The sequence below is a fragment of the Phodopus roborovskii genome, unplaced genomic scaffold, assembly GCF_943737965.1.
Source record: "Phodopus roborovskii unplaced genomic scaffold, PHOROB, whole genome shotgun sequence".
Classification (NCBI taxonomy): Eukaryota; Metazoa; Chordata; class Mammalia; order Rodentia; family Cricetidae; genus Phodopus; species Phodopus roborovskii.
The window spans coordinates 1-22,271 of NW_026126087.1; the positions used below are offsets into that span (position 1 = coordinate 1).

At 41.1% G+C, this 22,271-nt stretch overlaps 1 protein-coding gene across 3 annotated transcripts; it reads right to left on the reverse strand.

The window, feature by feature from the left end:
• Positions 1–6,522: 6,522 nt before the first annotated feature.
• Positions 6,523–21,184, reverse strand: Armcx5 (armadillo repeat containing X-linked 5). 3 transcript variants are annotated; one of them, XR_007834190.1, is made up of 4 exons: positions 20,915–21,173; positions 19,389–19,465; positions 15,322–15,488; positions 6,523–6,615 (listed from the first exon to the last, which is right to left on the reverse strand). XR_007834190.1 is itself a non-coding variant. In XM_051179424.1 (3 exons), the coding sequence occupies exon 3, from the start codon at positions 18,809–18,811 to the stop codon at positions 17,120–17,122; it is 1,692 nt and encodes a 563-aa protein (XP_051035381.1). In that variant the 5' UTR covers positions 18,812–19,059; positions 19,389–19,465; positions 20,915–21,184; the 3' UTR covers positions 16,698–17,119. The 3 variants fall into 3 exon arrangements, 1 of the variants encoding a protein (XP_051035381.1); XR_007834191.1 differs by lacking the exon at positions 6,523–6,615 and adding an exon at positions 11,995–12,240; XM_051179424.1 differs by lacking the exons at positions 6,523–6,615; positions 15,322–15,488 and adding an exon at positions 16,698–19,059 and having other exon boundaries at positions 20,915–21,184.
• Positions 21,185–22,271: the final 1,087 nt, after the last annotated feature.

The window sequence follows — 22,271 nt, forward strand, 5'->3', positions numbered from 1 at the left end:
AGCTTCAAAGATAAACATTACCTCAGGGGTAAAGGGTTGGGAAAAGATTTACCAATCAAATGGAAATAAGAAGCAAGCAGGCGTAGCTATCCTAATATCTAACAAGTGAGACTTCAAACCAAAATTAGTCAAAAGAGATGAAGACGGTCATTTCATATTCATCTCAGGAGAAATCCATAAACACAAAGTCTCATTTCTGAACATCTATGCCCCTAATACAAAGTCACCCACATTCGTAAAAGAAACACTACTAAAACTCAAAGCTCATATAAAACCTCACACTTATAGTGGGAGACTTCAATACACCACTCTCAACACTAGACAGGACCACAAATCAGAAACTCAACAAAGAAACAAAAGAATTAACAGAAGTTATGCCTCAACTGGGGTTAACAGACATCTATAGAACATTCCATCCAAAGACAAAAGAATATACCTTCTTCTCTGCTCCACATGGAACCTTCTCTGAAATCGACCACATACTAGGTGACATAACAAACCTCAACAGATACAAGAGAATAGGAATAGTCCCCTGTATCTTATCGGACCACCATGCTTTAAAATTGGAATTCAACAACAACACAAATAGCAGAAAACCTGCAAACTCATGGAAACTGAACAATGTGCAATTGCACCACTCCTGGGTCAAAGAAGAAATAAAGAAATTAAAGACTTTCTAATATTCAACGAGAATGAGGATGCAACATACCCGAACTTATGGGACACCTTGAAAGCAGTGCTACGAGGAAGTTCATTGCACTAAGTGCCCATATGAAGAAAACAGAGGATAGTCACATAAGAGAATTAACAGCCCAACTGAAAACCTTAGAACAGAGAGAAGCGAATTCACCCCTTAGGAGTAGAAGCCAGGAAATAATCAACTTGAGGGCTGAAATCAACAAAACAAAAACCAGGAAAACAATACAAAAATATCAATGCAACAAAGAGTTGGTTTTTTGAGAAAATCAACAAGATAGACAAACCTTTATCCAAATTAACAAAAAAAGCAGAGACAGAACATGCAAATTAACAAATTGGTATAGGAGACGGTTTCCTGAACATAACTCCAGGGACACAGACACTGAGAGAAACAATTAATAAATGGGACCTCTTCAAACTTAGAAGCTTCTGTAAGGAAAGGACACAGTAGATAAGACCAAACAGCAGCCCACAGACTGGGAAAAGATTTTCACCAATCCTATATCTTGCAAATGGCTGATCTCCAAAATATACAGAGAACTCAAGAAACTAGTCAACAAAACACCAAACAACCCTATTAAAAAATGGGGTACAGAACTGAAGAAAGAATTATCAATAGAGGAAATCAAAAAGGCTGAAAAACACTTAAGAAAATGCTCCACATCCCTAGCTATCAGGGAAATGCAAATCAAAACAACTTTGAGATACCATCTTACTCCTGCCAGCATGGCTAAAATTAGAAACACCAATGATGACTAATGTTGGAGAGGATGTGGAGAAAGGGGAACACTCCTCCACTGCTGGTGGGAGTGCAAACTCCTACAGCCATTTTGGAGATCAGTATGGCGGTTCCTCAGGAAAATGGGAATTAGTTTACCACAGGACCCGGCAATCCCCCTCTTAGGCATAAACCCAAAAGATTCACATCCATGCAACAAAGGCATCTGTTCAACTATGTTCATAGCAACACTATTTGTGATAGCAAGAACCTGGAAGCAACCTAGATGCCCTTCAATTGAAGAATGGTTAATGAAGATGTGGCACATCCTCACAATGGAATACTACTCTGCAGAAAAAAATAATGGTATCTTGAAATTCGCAGGCAAGTGGATGGCACTTGAAGAAACCATCCTGAATGAGGTAACCCAGTCACAAAAAGAGAAACACAGTATGTACTCACTCATATATGGATTTTAGACCTAGATCAAAGGATCACCAGCCTATAATTCACACCACCAGAGGAACTAGGATACAAGGTGTATTCTAAGAGATTCATATAAAGTCCCTCACAGAACTGGTAATGGACAAGTCCCCCAGAGCTCAGGGGAAGTGGGGGGGCAGCGAATGGAAAGAGAAGTAGGAGAAAATGAGGGGGAGGAAAGGAAAACATGTGCAACCAGGAAGATTTAGCCTGGTTAGGAATAGAAGACAGGAAAGAGAGACAGAGAGACAGAGAGAGAGAGAGAGAACATATAATAGGGAGCCAATATTGGTTTGAAGATAAAATTGAACACAAAGAAAGGTCTAGAGAACTACAAGACTGTTGCCAACTAACAATTTGAGCTTCCCTGGAAAGGCTATCATAAATGCCCTTCCCGGAGAGTGAGATCAACAACTAACTTATGCATGGAGCCCTCAACTAAAGCCTGTTGGAAACAGAATCAAACACCCCATACCTAAACACTGAGTCGAAGTAGAAGTCAGATGTAGAGGGAGAGGACAAGACCAGGTGGTAAAAACACATAGAGACAGCTTACCTAAACAAGGAGGAGCTAAGGGGCCACCAGACTGATAGCTGGGAAGCCAGCATGGGACTGACTCAGGCCCCCCTGATTATGGGTCTCAGCCAGAAGGACTGAGCAGTCTAAGGGACCTCAGACAGTGAAGCCAGGATGTATCCCTGGAGCACAAAAGGACCTTGAGAACACATCCCCCATGGAGGGATACTGCCTTAACCTAGAGACAGGAGAGAATCCCTAGTCCCTAGTTCACATGACCTGTCAGACCTACATGACCCCAACTGGATGGCATTCCCCTACATATGGAATTGGGGTGGGGGATGGGAGGGTGGTTAGAGTGCATGTTAGAGGGCAGAGAGGGTAAAAGGGAGGGAAGGAGGAAGGTAGGGAGGGAGTGAGGGAGGTTGGGAGGGAGGGAGGGAGAGGGAACTGGGATCGACATGTAAAATAATAAATTAAATTAAAAAAAAGTGCTTTGACTCCAAAATTTAAGTTCAAGGACAAGTTACTGGGGAAAAGGATTTCTATTTTTGTTTCCACAGAAAATGAAAAGATGTGGATTCCTTCCAGACTAATGTGGTTTGATCAAGCCAGACCACCTGAAACAGAGTACCAGGTGATCCTACATTTAAAACAGTTGGACAAAGCAGCCTGACAGACTACAGCCAGGATTTCTGAATCTTCTTCGAATCCCCCCTTACCAGCAGGAAGTAGTTTGGAAAGAACGACGCCCAAATTCCAAAATATTGTCTATAAATGTTTGTTTTCATTTAAGTGGACTTGGTTATATAAAATAAATAAAATAAAATAAAAAGAGGGAGTGCTGGCTCCTGAATGTGGGTGTCAGTTAGGAGGCTTGGGAAATCTATGGGACCTCTGACTGTGGAACCAGTATTTATCCCTACTGTAAGAATGGAATCTGGGAGCCTATTCACTCTGGATGGATACTATGTCAGCCCAGATACACAGGGGAGAGCCTAGGCCTTCCCCTGAATGATGTGACAGACTTTGATGATCGCCCATGGAAGGCCTCACCCTCCCTGGGGAGTGGATGGGGGTTGGAGTGTTGGGGTAGTGAGGGACATGGGAGGATGGGCGGGAGAGGGAACTGGGATTGATATGTAAAATAAGAGTGTTTCTAAATTAATAAATATATGTACTTAAAAAAAAAGGAGGGCTGGAGTAACCAAAGCCAATACAGAAAAATCTATAAAAACATCAGAAAGAATGCAAATAAATGACTAACCATTCACCTTAACTAAATGATAAATAATAAACCAAACCCCAAATTAGCACAAGAAAGCAAAAATTAGTATCAGAGCACAAATACATGGAATAAGGATTAAAGTGAAAAAGAGTTGGCTCTTGGAAATAAATCAAGGGGCTAGTGAGGTAGCTCAGAGGTTAGGAGCACTGGCTGCTCTTCCAGAGGTTCTGAGTTCAATTCCTACCAATCACCTTTTGGCTCACAATCATTTATAATGGGATCTGGCACCCTCTTCTGGCATGCAGGCATACATGCAAGAGGAACACTGTATATACACATACATGCATAATTTAAAGAAAACAAAATGAACCAAACCTTAGGTAGACTAATGAAGCGAACATTCAAATACAATCACAAGCTAAAGGGAAAGCACTACAACTCACACCACACACACAAAAAAATTACAATGGATCATTAAAAATATTAGGAACAAATACGTGCCCACATATTTGATAACCTAGCATAAACGGAACAATTTGTAGACATATATGCCTTTGCAATAATGAAAAATAAAAAAGAACATATTAGTAGAGAGTGAATTACTAGCAAACAGCCTACCATCAAAGAAAACCCCAGAATCAGATGGCTGCACTGTTGCATTCTATGAAACAATTCAAGAACTCATATCAATTATCTTTGTTATTTCAAAAAGTAGAAGAGGAAGGGATCATTGTAGGGCATAGACATTATTCCAACAGGCCCCCAGACCTTGGTAGGCTTCCAAACCTTAGCACAACTGACTCTATAGTGGAAGTGGTGTGGGATAACCCTTCTGTATGTTGTGAATGTGTTGCTCACATTGGTTGATAATAAAAGCCACTTTGGCCTATAGCAAGGCAGATAATAGCTAGATGGGAGATATAGGGAGAAGGGCAAAATCAGGGAGATGCCAGCTAGCTGCCAGAGCTGCAAAATGTACTAGACCACAGATGCAATACATATATAAACAGAAATGGGCTAACTTAAAAGTAGGAGCTAGGTAGCAATAAGCCTGAGCAATAGGTCGAACAGTTACTAATTAATATAGCACTTTAAGTGATTATTCAGAACTGGGACACATGGAAAAGAAAGTGCTATGCTCTGTTTATGTGGAAGTATCATTCCGCATAAAATTCAGCACATGGACAGTACTCCCTCCCAAAATAAAAGCCAAGTTCTAATCCATAGTTCTGGGAACGTCTCTAAAGGTACTGACCTTGCTTTGTGGCTTCTGTAGTTCCTTTTGTGTAACCGTTTGTGTTAACTGAAGTATGTCAATCCAGAACATGTTTTTTTTCTGCTCAAAAGCTCACCCTGAGAAAGGCTTGGTGTTATACTGGGATCCTAAACACCTACTGTAGTTGCTGGCTGGCTAATAAAGGACTTTTATTGACTTAAAATCCGGTCTTCTCTGATGGAAACCCCTCAACACATCTGGAGGTTGGTTCCACTGAGATCCTCAAAGACCAGACCTCAAGACACTAAGGGTCTCTGAGCCTCTCAGTAGTGAGGAAGAATGTGACAGGCAAAGGGCTCCCAGGATATGCATAACCTGAGGTGCTCCAGAGCCCCAGGACACTGTTTGACCAATCACTACCTAACAATTAGGAAGAGTCTGACACCTCTACCCCAAAAGGAACCAAATTAGAAAGTTGCCTGGCCTGTTACCTCCGGAAGTAAATCTGCTTTGGGGGCCATCTGTTGGACACACAGGAGAAGTCAGATGGGTCAATGAGCTAATGTCCAAGATCTGTGTGAGATGTCACTGGATTGATCCCCCCATGTCCAGGTGTGTGAATGGTAGTGGCCACCCATGGTTATCTTTACCCTCCCTCCCTCCCTTCCCCCCCCCCTCTATTTTTGTCAGTTTTGTTTCCCTGCACTGAACAGTGGACTCCTCTGGTATGAGATCCCCCTGCCCTCCCCACCTAAGGGCTGTACCCTCATTTGGGTCCTGAATCATTTTGGTTCTGCCAGGTTGTCCAAGGTACACCCCTGTGTGTGTGTGTGTGTGTGTGTGTGTGTGTGTGTGCGCGCGCGCGCACGTGCGCATGGGCACACACACACACACATACCACCAGCACCACCAACAACAACAACCCACAACTCTGCCTGTCCCACTCCTCAAGCATTCACTCATTTCATTGTTTGAGTCTCGTGGTCTTGGGTCATCCCTGGTCAGTCCCAGAACCTGTGTGAAGTCAGGGAAGAGCGGATCCTCTCATCCAGGGCCCCTGTTATCTAAGCAGAAAGCATACTAACTAGTAGGGGGCACTAGTTCCCTGAGCTGAGCACTCCCTCCACTCCACTACCTAAGCAGTCCCAGGGAAGGGGGAAAGAGGAAGTCCCCTTCCTTCTTCTTTCATGAGTTATGTACTCTTTTTAAACAATGACCTGTTTAATTATAAAACTCAAAACCCATCATTATCTGAAAAAAGAAGAAATACTGTCCCTTGGCTGAGCAGGGGCAATTGCTACTGGGCAATGCAGTCTGGACAGAATGGATTTTCCCTTCTGTCCAACCAACACTGACCAAGGAAACTTTATACAATTTCACTATGTCTTACTAGAACGGTTAAAGTCTGTAAGCTACTAAAAAGATTTCCTTTGTCACCCAGTTCGCTCCAGATATTACATGTTATAAAAATTTAAAGGTATGAATAGGCCCCAATTGCTAGAAGTAGTGCAAAGGGTGTTTAACAGCAAAACAGTGATTGGAACAAGACCTTTTGCATAAACTGGAAGTCACCATCACCTTCTGTGATAATGAGACACAGTTACTTTCATATACCTGGCAAAATTTTGATGACTTACCTGCTTTTGCAAAGTTCTGCCCAAGCAAAAGATACAGTTAAACTGTCTCTCAGAATACAGCAAAGATTCCCTCGTGTATGGCCAGAAACCAACCCCCAAGACTTCCATCCAGTGATCCTGGAAACAAAAAAGGAAAACTGCAGTCCATACTGCCTACCTTAGAGAGTCAGGCATTCTAGAATACAATTCTGACTATGAAGAAACCTGGGACCTCTGATTCTCATGAGTGTGATTCCTCCAGAGAAACAGATGTGCACTGTCTTGGACCTGAAAGATACATTCTTCAGCCTCCCATTGGCAGAGGTGAGTCAACCCATCTTTGCTTTTAAATGAACATACCCAGAGGGAGGTTGCAATGGGCAGTGTACCTATTTGAACTGCCTTGCCCCAAGGCTTTAAAGACATTAAAAGTTGATTTCCTTCCCTTCCAGAGGTTTCTTGGGACCATACTCTTACAATATGTAAACAACCTCCTCCTACTCTCTAAATGTAAATTATAAAAGGGCCACTGAGGGACTGCTGCAAGAGTGACAGACCTTGGACTATACAATGTTGGCTAAGAAACCTCAACTTTGCCCATCAGAGGCTACCTATCTTGGCAATCAGCTGAGGAAGACAAAAGGAGTCGTCTTAAGAGTAGGAGTGCTGCCATCCTTCAGATCCCAGCTCCAAAGACAAGTTTGAGAGTTCCTAGATACAGCTGGGCTTTGCTGCATCTGAATACCAGAGTTTGTAGAAATAGCAAGGCCTGTATACACCAGCATAAGAGGGGCCACTGAGTCCCTAATCTGGAATGGAACGAATCAAAATGCACTTCAGGATTTAAAAACAGCTCTGACTTCTGCTCTAGCCCTAGCATTTCCAAATGTCTAAAAAAATTCATCTGTTTGTTCATAAAACAAAAGACATTACGAAAAGATTTTTCTTGGGGCAGTCGTTTCAAGATACCATTTTTTCTGTGCAGCCCTGGCTGTCCTGGAACTCACTCTGTAGACCAGGCTGGCCTTGAACTTAGAAGACTGCTTGCTTCTGCCTCCCCAGTGCTTGGATTAAAGGGGTAAGCCACCACTGCCCAGCAACAAAAGGGTTATTTATTTATTTATTTATGGGTTGTTAATAGTTAGTTTTATTCAAACTTCATATTTTAACAGGTTTTAAAAGTTTTGTTTATAAAAACATTACCATTGAGTGTATGTTTATATTTGATTATCCTTTTGTTTTAACCATAACACCTTTTGTATTATTATTTATTTTTTTCTTATTTTACGTATCTATCCCAGTTCCCTCTCCCTCCCTGTCCCCCCCCATACCATTTGCCCCCCCCCACTCCACAGGGAGGGTGATGCCTTCCAGGAAGGATCAACAAAATCTGTCAAGTCATTTGGAGTAGGGACTATGCCCTCCTGCCTCTAGGTTATGGGAGTATCCCTCCATGGGGAATGTGCTCCCAGAGTCCTGTTGTGCACCAGAGATACATGCTTTTTTTTTTTAAACTCAAACTCTGGGGCCATGGAAACACACTGTGACATACCTGTTCAAACAACTGAACCCTGCAGCCACAGGATGGTCCACCTATCTAAGAGTCGCAGTGGCTACTACTAGTTTAATCAAAACAAATAAGTTAACTCTAGATCTGTATTTTATATTCACAGCACTCCAAGACAAGGTTGAAGCCCTCCTCATAGGAATACCAGAACACTGGCTGTCTCATGCCTGTGTGACCCAGTATCAGGCCCGACTCCTGGCTCACCTTCCAGTCCAGTTTGAAAAAGTCACCGCCAGCAACCCTGCTACCCTCTTGCCAATGACACCTGTAGGTGCTCATCCATGACCATCATGAGATGAAAGATGAAAACAGGTACCTGGGAACTGCAGTAGTTACTTTGACTGAAACAATCTGGGCCCAACCCAGGTTCCTCAGCTCAGAGAGCAGAACTGATTGATCTGACCCAGGCTCTCAGATGGGGAAAAGGAAAGTTCACCATAAACACAGATGGTCAGTATGTTTTACTGTCCACAGTGTGGTTGATAGATTCTCACCACTGGGAGAAAGGGCATTAAGAACAGAACAAAAAAATATGGGCCCTTCTAAATGGCTCACCCTATAAAATGCCACCCTCCAGTGCTCCACTGTGAGCACATGGAAAAAATGACTACCGTGAGGCATGAGGTAACTTGACCACTGTCCTGCCTTCCTGACACCTAACACCAGTATTCTGAGGACATACCCTGATGTGGTGTTGCCAGAGATTCCACAGTATAAAAAAGAAGCAGAGGACACTGACACACACACACACACACACATACACACACAGAGGACATTTCAAACTCACAGGTTGGAGGACACCAGAGGGAAAGACCATTCCCCTAGAAACAAAGGGCAGGACTCGGATAACTGACTTGCACCAGGCTATTCATCTGAGGTCCACAAAACTTTCTGAGTTGCTCAGACTAAGGTATATTATACTTAGACTGGACAGCCTTGGTCAAGATGCCAGGTTTATATTCAAGTAAATCCAAATAAAGAACTGTTACCCAGAAAGGGATCCAAAAGAGAGACCAGCACTCCAGTGAACTCTGCAAAAACTGACATCACCAATATCCAGCCTGCCAGGAGAGGACACAAGTACTTACAAATCTTTATAGATATCTTTTCCAGGTGGGCAGAAGCATTCTCCACACCAACTAGAACTGATCAAATAGTAACTAAGAAGCTCCTCCACGAACTGGTCCCCCATTGGCCTCACTATAGCAATGGGATCTGACAATGTCTCAGCTTTCATAGCCAAAACCTCTCAATTTATAGCTAAAGCTTAGGCATACATTCGAAACTTCATTGTGAATACAGACCACAGCGTTCTGGGCAGGTAAATAACAAAGCTCTCACTAGAGTCTGGCCAAGGATGGATAGGCCTCCTTCCTTTGCTTTGCTTCAGCCCTGCTGTACCCCATACAGGGAAGGATTTATCCCCTGAAATTATATTTGGAAAACCTCCCCCACTGCTTCCCAGGTTCAGAGACCAGTAGTTCTCCATATAGGCTATAAATTGGACTATATGAGAAACCCAGCTGACCTCCAAGTTTACCACCACTTCCCCTTCTTTGAATCCAATAATTACATCTGGGTCAAGCAAATAGCCAAAGGGGCACTGGAACCAATCTAGAAAGAACTCTACAAGGTGATTCTCTCCATTCCTATGACTGTAGGGGTAACTGACATTACAACATGGATCTATACACCCAGGTCACCAAAGTGGAAGCCAAGGATGCCTCCTCCTAACAGATTATCTCTCAGACTATGAAACCCTTAAAATTAAGGTTTCATTTGGTCCCAGGCCCTTACACTTTTTGGGCCTCCCCTTCCTCCTGAGTTTTATGTTTGATATACACACAGAGTCATGGACAATGCCCACCATCCTCAAGCATGGACCTGGGAACTAAGGAAAACAGATACATGAAAGGTATTATATTAGCTAGTATAACCCAGAGCTGCAACCCATACTCCTCTTGACCTTTGTTCTTTGGTTGTATTAGAGAAAAGAGAGATATGGGAGTTTACCCTTTAAGATAGCAATACAGTTTTAAATTCTATACATGCCCTGCAGCTGGGTCCCCTAACTGCCAAGAATAGGGAAGTTTGCACTGCAAAAATTGGGTTGTAAACCATACTTCCTGAAAACACACAGGTGAGTGTATATACAAGGAAGCTCCTCCCAAGAAATGCACAATAGAAAAACATAATACAGCGTCCATAAACTTACAAATCAAAAATTCTGAAGAAAGATTCTGGCCTTTGGAAAACCTGGAGAATCAGAATTCATGCCATAGGAAGGGACCCTAAGGATAGATTTAAACTGTCCCCAGACCTTTGGGTACTAAATACATCCTGAACTAGAGTCCCACCTCCTGCCCAGGAAGCTGAGGGATCCCTGTCCCAATTTTCCACTCTTGACATGGTCCACTGCATAATTCCAGACAGAAATCAACCAGTGTTGCTGGTTATGCTTAGACCTCCCAGTCCCACCAGGCTGTTAGCCCATTGACTGACAAAACCTACAGAGTGACTTGGGGGCAGACCAAATTAACATTAGAAGACTTTCAAGGGTCTGTAACTTGTCTACTATTCAAAACATTTAACCTAGGCACTTCTTCTCGATCTGATGCCTGCTATTCTGCCTTTCAGGTTAACTCATCTGGACAAAACAATATTAGCAAGCCCCTGAGTCTACATCATGCCTCTTCTGACACTTTCTAAACCAAGAGACTCTTTTTTATTCATTTCTGTAGACAGCTTTATCAGGACCTACAGATATTAAAATTTTCCATTTCTGCATTGAAACAACAGTTAGATTACCTTGCAGAAATGGCCCTACAAAATTGAAGAGGCTTAGACTTCTGCTGAGAAAAAGGAAACTATGTATAGCTTTGGGAGTAACCTGTTGTATCAATGTTACTTGGTCAGGAGAAATTAGGGAAAATCTGGTCATGGGTTGGAGAAAGCCTCAAAAAGAGACAGAGACAAAGACATAAATCAAATAATTGGAACCGGTCTCTGCTGTCTTGGGCCCCCTGGCTAACTACTCTGCTATCAGCACTGATTGGATTAATTGTGGGGCCCTGCATCTTAAAGTCCATGGCCAATGTTTCAGTTCAGTAAAATTAATGGTCCTTAGGACCAACTATACCTCTTTAGTGTAGGATAAGGTCATGATTTCGCTCATTCACTAAGACCAGAGGGGAATGTAACGGGGCTCTGACCTTAGTCGGCCCTCCATGATGGAAGTAATATTCAGGCCAAAAAATTCAGTATTTAGACAGTACAACCAGCCAAAACAAAGATGTATGTAATCCATCAAAGTCCACAGTTCTGGGATAGTCTCTAAATGTACTAATCTTACTTTTTTTTCTTCTGTAATTCTCCATCTGGCTAACTGTTCTTGTTAACAGAAGTATGTTAACCCAGGCCATGGTTTTTGTGCTTATAAGCTCACCTTGAGAAAGGCTCAGATCTACACTGGAATCCTGAACACCCAATGTAGTTGGCAGCTGGCAAACAAAGTCTTTCTTTCTAGTGGCTTAAACCCAGGTCCATGAGGTCAGCATTATCCAGACAGTAACACACAGACAAAATTACAGGCCAATGTATAATTGAACAATACAAATGAAATAATACAGAGCAGCAAATTAAACTTATAGCATATTTACTATGACCAAGTGGGATTCATTCCACAGAGGCAAGATGGTTCAATGTATTCAAATTATTAAACTGAGAAACCACACCAACAAAATGAAGGACTATAAACTTCATCATTACATCAGTGTGGAATATATACTTGATAAACTTCAGCACCATTTCATGATAACAGAACTGAAAAATTGGGAATAGATATACTACCACATAATAAGACCTTTATAATAAATAAGCTGATAGCTAACATTAAATTCAAACGAAACAAGATGAAAATCTTCTTTCTAATACCAAGAACAAGAGAGGGATGCTTTCTCTCACCACTTTTATTCAATACAGTGCTAGAAATCCTAGCAAGAGTAATAAGAACAGAGAAACAAATATTCATTCAGGCTGAAAAAGATGTCAAAATGTTGCTGTTTGCAGATAACATGATCTTATATACAGGAAACCACCAAAAACTCCATCAAAAACAAAAACAACAACAAAAAACTTAGGATGAGCAAGTACATTCTGCAAAGTTGAAGAATATAAAACCAGCATGCAAAAATTTCCTGCAATAAAAAAAAAAACAAGAAAGTAATTCCATTTAGAATACCTAGAGAATTAAAATATTAAAATTAATTTAACCAACTATGTAAAAGATCTCTATATCAAGATGTATAAAACACTGATGAAAGAAACTGAGAAGGATCTAAAAATATGAGATGATACCTGTGTTCACGAATTGGAAAAATCACCTGTTAAAGTGTTCTAGCCAAAGTAATTTACCAATCTGATTCAATCCCTATAAAAAATACTAGATACTCTATACAGAATTAGAAAAATGCAGTTATAAACCACATAGCACCACAAAAGTCCCCAAGAAAACAAATATATGTTGACTAGAAAGAACAAAGTAGGAAGAGCTATACTTCCTGACTTCAAAATTTTAAAAATATTTAAAAAAATTAGCATGGCCAGAAACATGGGACTAGGACACAGGTAGAGTCTGGATAGACTGGTCTGCCTGGACAGGCTCTCCCTCAGGCAGTATCCTGGAGAAGGGGAAAGGTACAAGATCTCCCAAGCAAATTGAGAGCATGGGAGGAGGGGAGAGGGAGTTAAGAGGAAAAAGAGGGGAGAGGTGTGCATGAAGGAGCAGGAAGACTGAGTCAGGGAAAGAATAGAGAGCAAAAAAAGAGATACCATAATAGAGGGAACCATTATAGGTTTTAAGAGAAATCTGGTAGTAGGGAAACGTCCAGAGATCTACAAGGATGACCCCCAACTAACAATCTAAGCACTAGTGGATAGGCTACCTTAAATGCCCTTCCCAGATAATGAGATTGATGACTGCCTTATATGACATTCTAGAGCCTTCATCTAGTAACTGATAGAAGCAGAAGCAGACACCCACAGCTAAACACTGAGCCAAACTGCTGGAATCCAGTTGCAGAGAGGGAAGAGTGATGAGCAAAAGGGTCAAGACCAGGCTATAGAAACCCACAGAAACAGCTGACCTGAACAAGAGGGAGCTCATGGACTCCAGTCTGACAGCTGGGAAACCAGCACAGGACCGACCCAGATTCCCTGAATGTGGGTGTTAGTTAGGAGGATGAGGCAGTCTATGGGGCCTCTGTTAATGGATCAGTATTTATCCCTAGTATATGAATGGACTTTGGGAGCCCATTTCACATAGAGGGATGTGACACATAGGGGAGGGCCTAGGCCCTGCTCCAAATGATATGACAGACTTTGAGGACTCCCCACAGCAGTGGGCTCCATAGCAGTGGGATGGTGGCTGGTTGGGGGAACAGGAAGGATGGGAGGGTGCAGGAACTGGGATTGATATGTAAAACAAGCTTGTTCAAACTTAAATACAAAAATATAGTATGGTATGACATAAAAAAGTTCACACAGACCAACTGCAAATAATAGAGTCTGGAAAAAAGCCTATGCATCTATAATCACCTTTTTCAAAAAAGTTGCTAAGAATACATAATGGAGAAAGAACAGGCTTTGTAAAAATGATGCTGGGAAAATTTGATAGCCACAGGCAGAAGAATCCCTTGAAAATTACAAAAATCCACTATTTCTTCCCAGTTACAAAAACCCAAAAATATGTTAAATATACTAAAGGACTAAATGTAAGACCTAAAATGAGGAAAGTACTAAAAGAAAAGTAGAAAAATGCTTTAAGACATCAGAACTGACAGAAAATTTTGGAAAGGATCATAAAAGCACAAGAAATAAAAGTAAAACTAAAATGGGCTTACATCACACTAGTGTTTCTGACAATATAGGAAACCACAGAGTACAGACACAGCCTACCAAATGGTAGAAATACTTGCAATTCATACATCTGACAAGGGTTTGATATGAAGACTATAGTAGAACTGCAAAAAAAAAATACTCAGAAAATCCTCCAAAAAATAAATTTCAAAAATGAACAATATAGAAATTTACCAAAAGAAGACAAACATACAAGTGGACAACAGGTACATAAAAAATGCTTCATAAAATTAACATTTTAGCAATAATTGCAAGCACAATGAGATGCCCCCTTATACTAATAAGCATCACTATTATCAAAAAGATCAAAAATAAGATGTGCTAGTAAGACTTTGGGGAAAAAATATTTTACTCAGTTCATGGGAATGCAAGTTAATATAAACAATATGGAAAACAGTATAGAGGATCCTAAAAGTATATAAATAGAATTACCACATGAAATCCCACTATTATGTGTATTTCCAAAGGAAATTAAATTAGCATGCTAACAAGTCGTCCGCACTCACATATTCAATGCAGTGCTATAATTCACGATAGTTAAGAAATAGAAAAAACCCTAAGTATTCAAAAATTGATGGATGGATAAAGTTGTGGTTCATGTACATGATAAAATACTATTCAGTCACAAAAGCCATTCTGCCATTCCTAACAACAGGGCTCAGTATGTTCAGTGAAATAAACCAAGCTTAGAAAAACAAATGCCTTATCATGCAATTTGAAAAGGTTGTTCTCAAAGAACTTGAGAGTAGAATTATTGTTATAAAAGGCTAGGGAGTGTATGGAGGAAAGCTAACAAATAGTTAATAAGTATCATTAGGAGCTAGAAGTTTTGGTATGTTCCTATATAGTAGCTTAACTAAGTAAAGTAATATATTTCAAAAACCTGGAAAAAAGAGTTTTAGAGTTTTAGCAGCAAGAAGAGATAAATGCTTGAGATGAATGTGTTTCACCTGATTTGAAAAGTACAAAAGCTACACTGTTAGTCCATTAAAATATAAATTCATGTTTTTATGTATGTCTTAAAAGGAATACTTAAATAGTAGAGGAAAATAAGAAGTATTGTAAAAGATGTAGATGCATTCAAATGATCATATATTGATGATAGGAATGTAAAATCCAGTGTGGAAATCAGTTTGGCAATTCCTCAAAAGCTAAACAGAATTAGCATCAGGTTGCCAAGGTACTTGTACATTAATGTTCATTGCAGCACTGGTCATAATAACCCAATTCTGGTAACAACTAAAGTGTACATCAATAAATGACAGGTCGGAAACCTAGAGATTTTTTGACTCTCAAAATCACCACTCAGGAAGACTGATTGTTTTCTTTGGCACCAATATATACACATATCCCAAACTCACCCTTCTCCTTAGCTGATACTGGGAAATTCCAAGCCATCAACTGATTAAGTGTGTACTCCACAGGGCATTTGAGATATGGAGTGTTTCCAAAGGATTTGATCCGATTGCACTGTGAAGAGCTCCACTGAGAGAAGTTCTCACAGCTGGTATTATACACTAGGGGAGATCTGTGAATTAAAAACAGTTATACAGAACTTCAAAAATCTTCTAAATTAAAGTGGAACATTGCAAGAAAAAAAAAAAAAAAACCCCACTGCTTTCCCCCTGCTAATTCACAAACATGGACAATTATCCTTCATTTTTATTCCTAGGAATAGAAATTAAACCATGATTAGCTATTAATACTTAGGATATAGTCCAGCACATTGCCACATTAACGTTTTTTATTTAGTCCTTCCCTGAATACATGAAATGTTTGGAAAAGGTGGGTGAAAAGAAAGATCACAGCCATGTTGATACACACACACACACACACACACACACACACACACACACACACACACACACACACACCTACCTCCAGAGATCATAATCTGGAAGAGTTGGGCAGTAAATTAAGAATAACAATAGCAAAGGATCTGGGGAGTAGGAGAGGCAAAAGCAGGATCAGATCCCAATCTGTACTTGTTATTCTATACCACAACCCTCTGCTCTGAACAGGAGGCTGACATAGAATAAAATAATCAGGACGGTGAGAATAGGGAAATTAATTTATTACTAACTACATACTACTAAAGGATTTTGATATTCTGTGGCTGTGTCATACATACAGTCATGCCCCGACCCTCAAGAATCAGAATAGGTAAAAATGACCAAGTCAAAAGTATTGGCCAGAAAAACAAAAGCAAGGATGAGAACCAACAACCACCAAAGTAGAAGAGGTAATATTAATAATCAGTTTCTATAGGTGCTCTGAAAACCTCCTGTGAAGCCTAGGGACAGAAGACCTCATTGGAAGTAGTAAATCTGGTATTCCTGCATAGGGAAGGTGCTAATAAGGGATACAGTGTTGCTGTGTCCCTTTAGAACTGCATTTCCCACAACTGTCCATAATTTAACTGAACAGGCTGAGAAGGAGAAATTCTCTTGAGCATTAAAAACTTCAAGGCATCCTGGTGAGACATCAGATATGAAAGACTAAGTACAAGTTCTTGGACTCAGAGGACATGAAGGTGTCCGTATTCCTAAGGCAGTCATCAACCACTTCCCCAGAGCTGTTAGGTTAGAGTACCATTCCTCATGAAACCCTGCCACCTCAAACCTCTAGACAATCAGAGGCACAGTCCTGTCTTCTTGGTCACAGATTGATTTATTGTATTCCCTGAACATGCTGAAACCAAAAGATCTGCCAATTTGTGAACTTGTTTGTTTTTGCCACCCCCACCGGTAACTGGACAGAAAGTGATCATGGCTATCTTTACATTGTTCATCTCTGACTACATCTCAACTGAAGAACTGGGACAATGTTTTCATCAGGTTTAGCATGCAACTTTATTAAAAACACGCAAATGGAATACGAAAATACACTCATATCAATATAATGTACAGAAATATAGCTTATTTAGGATGAATAGGCTCAGTACCAGGTTACATTACAGAAATACCAAAAATATCTTGATTTATATTATATAGCACAGTAAAAAAACAGCAAGTATCCAATCTTTCAAGATGACTAGCATCCATAAGATTGCCTCCCTCAACACAGAGAGCATAAGTATCAAATTTATAATTATAATATGCATTAGATTTATACTGGAAAGACAGAAATGCTCAAGGCTTTGTGACAATGCACAGCTATTTAGAGTTTGAGTATTAACCGGATAACTTTATCTCTCACATCAGGGTCACTGTGATCTGCTAAGTCTTGGAGTTTCAGGTCAAACTCTTTTGCCTCGTGGAATATGGAAATAAGTTCAGATTTAGTGAACATGTCTTTGGTAAACAGCTTTGCCCTTTTTTTGAATTGGAAATTTATATTCTCAAATATGCCAATGATATGCAGAATATTAGCTTTTGATTCATTCTTGTGAAACAGAGCAATCAGTGATGACAATACTTCAGCACTGATCAGTTCCCTTGTATTGACTTGGTTTTTAGACAAATACAAAATAACTCTTAAAACCTGAAACTTGATTTTGACACTTCCTTTGTTTAACAGTGTGATGAAATAGCGAACATAATTGATAATCACGTGGTGATTCTCAAATTTCATACTCAGGCTCACTAACAGTTTCAGTTCCTCCACTTGTACAGAGCAGTTCAAAGGACAAGAGAGTATGTCCCTACAAACCTTATTTACATGTGCTTCGTTCTCTTTCGCTTCTTCAGAAGTGCCAGCGCTGGCACTCACATTTAAACTTCTAGAGTAATTTTTAGCATTTGGATTATTGACAAAATTTTCAATCATAACAGTAATACCGACATTATGAACGATATCTTGAGTAAATGGGTAAGCAGGACTGATGCCCATTATCATTGTAGCTATCTGATGAATAAAAGGATCCCTAGTTAACTTAAGTAGGGCAACAAGCTTATCAAACTCTATAGGCTCTAAACTAAAGGTACGCGATTTACAGCGGCAGGCCTTTGGATTGGGGCCATACTTTTCTCTGTCCCGGATTTGGCTTTTTATTTCAGCTAAAGTCTGGAAGTAAGGTCCTTCAAAAGGGGGGATCTTGGTCAGTGGTCGAATACCCAGAGGAGTTTCAATTAAGGTTGCAACCAGAGTCCAGTTCCCACCTGGAGGTAAAGATTGCTTGCATTCCTCAACTGGGACTAGGACAATAAACCTGCCCCTTGCCCATGCTGCTGCTTTTCTTTTTAAAGTAAAGTCAAAATTGTCTGTGGGTTCAGGTTCTTCCTCAACCTTAGGTGGGGGCTGATAAACTTGAAGAGGGGTTTCTTCTTTAGGCCAGAACCAGGACCCTACACTAGGCTCTTCACCAGTCCAAAACCAGGAGCACACATTTTCTTCATCCTCATCAATGGTACTGATGACAATACTAGCTTGGTCCCCAGCCCCAGATCTGACAAGGGTCTCTTTCTTTATCTCAGATCTGTGCTTCATACTGCCCTTTTCACTAATCTTGGAAGAGTACTTGACAGATGTTTCAACACCAGTGTCAACCCTGATTTCAGACTTGGTTACAGTAATGACCACAGACATAGGCAAGTCATCTGCCTTGGTATGAGGCACTAACCCAGGCTCTGCCCAAAGCTCTGTCTTAGTCTGACCCTTGACTCTAGTATTAGTCTTATCTTTCTGTTTTTTCACTTTCCATGTCACAGTATCGAGCTCAGTTTGTGTCCTGGCCATTGCTTCACCCCTAGCCTCAGCCTGGCTCCCCAATTCTTCTTTTGGTTCTGTCTCAACCAATTTCTTGGTCTGACTCTTAGCTTTTTCTTTAGCATTGACAAGGCTTTTGCTTCCAGGTTTCAAGGAAGCCCCAGACTCTTCTCTACCTTTTGCTTTAGTTGTAGAGCCAATCATGTTTCAAGATAAAGGCAAAACCAAATAATATGCCCCTATCTCAGCCTTGCCTGAATGTTGGTGTTTTCATATAAAGTCCAGGAGTCATTCAGCCCCCTTTGCAACTACAGTTTCTGCCAATGATATAGACAGCATGCTGAGGAAGCTCACTCAAGAAAAAGAAGGATAGCTGTGCTTGGGCGCAGGCCTGTGGAGGGTGGTGGTCTTCAGCCACTCCAAGGCCACCAGATCTGTCACTGAAGTTGGACCTAGGGGTGGAGGAAGGAAATGGGGCTTTAAGTCTCTTCCAGGTTTTTTCTCCTCATGCCGATTAGCACAGAGAGGTATGTAAGTATGGAAATTCAGTGCTCTGTGGGGGAGAAGTAGACAACTAGTACACTCCTGCTTGCACTTCACCCACTGTCTACACCTCTGTGTGCTACCAATTGTCTTTACAGACACTAATAAGGTCAGGGGAAATTGGAAAGCTGGATGGATATGAAAGGCTGCAGAATCCCTAGGCTGTTTCCTGACCTGGGATGGTGTCAACCAAATCTTTACTATTCAATTCTCAAGGAGTCCCCACATTCATACTAACCTGCACTGACGGGATGTAATTTTCTCCTCCTTTCCTTGCTCCCACTGGCAACAAGCCCTGCGACAGATCTGGCAGACCTATAGATAGACAAAGTAGGAAGGTTAAGTTCTTGGGATACAGACCTTGGTTCCTAAGGTCTATTCTTGCCTTTTTCTGATAGTCTAGCTTTTCCCTTCCTCATCTTCCTCTTGTCACACATCCTCAAATCTGTTCCTCCTCCTCCCTTATGGCGAATAATTTTCCTCTTCAGTGAATGTTCTGGTAATTCATTATTGAAAATTAGATAATAACGAAGTGTTAGAGCAGGACAAGGAAGAGGACACAAAAGGGGGATATTTGCATCCTGTATCTATCTCCCAAGTACACAAAGTTTCTTAAGGAAATTCACAAACCATATAGGGGTTATTGATAACCTGACAAAAGGATGTAATTTGCTAGTGTCAGTGGTACTTGGGTCTCTATCTTTACACCAACCTGAGAAACTGAGCAAGATTCTCCTCATTATCTCCTAGCTTCAAGTTGGGTTATTTTACAAATTTTCATAGCAGTCAACAGTTATACAAATCTATCAATGTCTACCAATAGAAATCCACAAATAGAACAACATCAGCAATGAGTCTATTTTAGAAATCAGCACCTAAGGAATAAACACTTTCTGGATATGATAGTTGTTGAGCATAGAGTTTTCTGAATCCCTTTCTTTTGCCACCCATCCCCAAATATCCATAGTCCTCTGCTATGTTCCTAAAGCCAGAAAATGTCCATGAAGACAACTAAACCATCCATGCTTGGTTATAGTGGAGTCAGTAGGGATGAAACTCCTGACAATAACAGGAAGCTGGGAAAATAACGAAAAGTATCATTTTCAATTTTCTTACAAGATCTTATAATTGTTTCTCTTCCTCAAAAAACTATAGAGTTCTGCAACATAGTTGGGGTAATGGAGGGCATATCTGAAAGGCTGGCAAAGAAATCTAGAAATTACTCTAGATCCCATTATACAGAAACCAGGTCAGCTGGATGATCTTCTCCCTTCCCATTTTGATCTGATGCCCCGAAACATGGAAAATTGCAAAGTCGGCAGCACGCCTATCTACACAAAAAATGTTTGATAGCCCCAAGGCAAACGAAAACAGTGAGCAAGCTGTGGTTAATTCATGGTCAGATAAGCAACCAGAACATGAAACGATCTTAGATTACAAGACTTACATGTCCCCACATTTGGAATCTCTTTATATGCTCCCTCCCGGATGCTCAAGGTTCCTCAGACAATTGTCCTCACCAGCAACGGTAGCCCTGCTTCTTCTGACAAGTACGCCATCTCCCCAATGGATGCCGCCATTACATCCCACCTCCCTTCCCAAATGTAGTAGGAAGTGAGGCCTGTTTAAGGAACTGTAGAGAGCTTTTTACCATCCCCCCCCCCACCCAGTCTCCCGGTTTTCAACACCCACCTCCTAAAACCAGGTCACCAATCTCGGAACCCGCATTCACAGCCTCCAAGCAATGCCCTTCTTATTACTAACCTGTTCTGCTTGAATCAGAGGCTGTTTTCTTACGTTTGTTTCTCCAGAGGCGCCTCGCCTTGCAGAAAAGGAGGCAGGCAAACGCAATCCGCAGTCAGGGGCAGGAAGCAGAGACAATGGGGGCGACTGACTGTATTTAGGAGCTGGTCGAGCACTTGGGACTCAAGACAAGATGCTTACTTTAGCAGACGAAGAGCCATGATTAGCCAACTATTACCACCTTTCGACACTATACCCACCCTCGGGTTCCCAAGGATCCTCGGGAACCCTCTAGAAACGACAGAACAACATCTGCCCACATCCGCCGGGACGCACTAGGCGCGGCTGCGTCACGTTACGGAAGCCCGCAGCGGGAGGGGCTAGCGTTGTTTAAGAAGATCCGGCTTAGAGAAGTGGAATGATACAATACTACTGCCGGTCAGAGATTGCTCTATTTCACCACTGCGACACTAAGGTTTTGGTACCAAACTAGGGAAAACTGCGCAAAACATGGGGAAGCAGAGTATTGCCCAATATCTGTATTAGCTTCCTCCTTAGGAGTGCCTCTCACCAAGCTCACCATGTCTTTCTGGCGCATATAGTTCATGCGGTTTTCCCGCTGTGGCGTCATGGGAAAAGCTGTGGTTTGGCTGCGCGAAATGATAGCTAAGAATTCTAGAGTTTACATGTTAGTCATTAAACTCTTGATGGGCTGATTAAATAGGGGAGGGATCCAAAGCAGAAACGGTGGCGGGGCGGAATTATCAAATGCTGATTTTGGATTAGAAATTCTAAATTACCTCCAATAAATTCTAAACTGTTCCCTTCACAAGGAAAATCCTCTAGTGACGCACTTGTAAATGCTTGTTTACAAAAAATGTATAGACACAAAGCCTAGGGGAAATTGCTCTGCTGCCAGATAGTTATCAGTCTCCCTTTTTATTTGTCCTGTTGCTATCTCTTGAACCTTTTGCTCCTATTGCCTGGCATATTTATTGTTTTGAAATAGTCTTAGATAACATGACAGAAGGATATAGGAAAAACAGAGGTGGACAAAAACAAGTAACTGAGTGTCTGTACAGATGAGTCCCATCCCCAGGATCTCATATAAAGATGCAATGTCCTGGATTTAATCTGGGCACAGGGAAAACAACTACATGGATACCAAAAGATCTTTGGATCCATGAATCAACACCAGTCCCTGCTCTATGGATTCCTTGCAAACTTGATTTATCATATTTCTGCCTCCCCCCAAATCTGTGATTATGTAAACTCTTGAAATTTAATGTTGGGCCTCGTGTTTGTATTAGCTATTTGAAAATAAATTTAATTAAAATAATTAGAATCAGAAAGTATTTCAAACGTGTATACCATATGT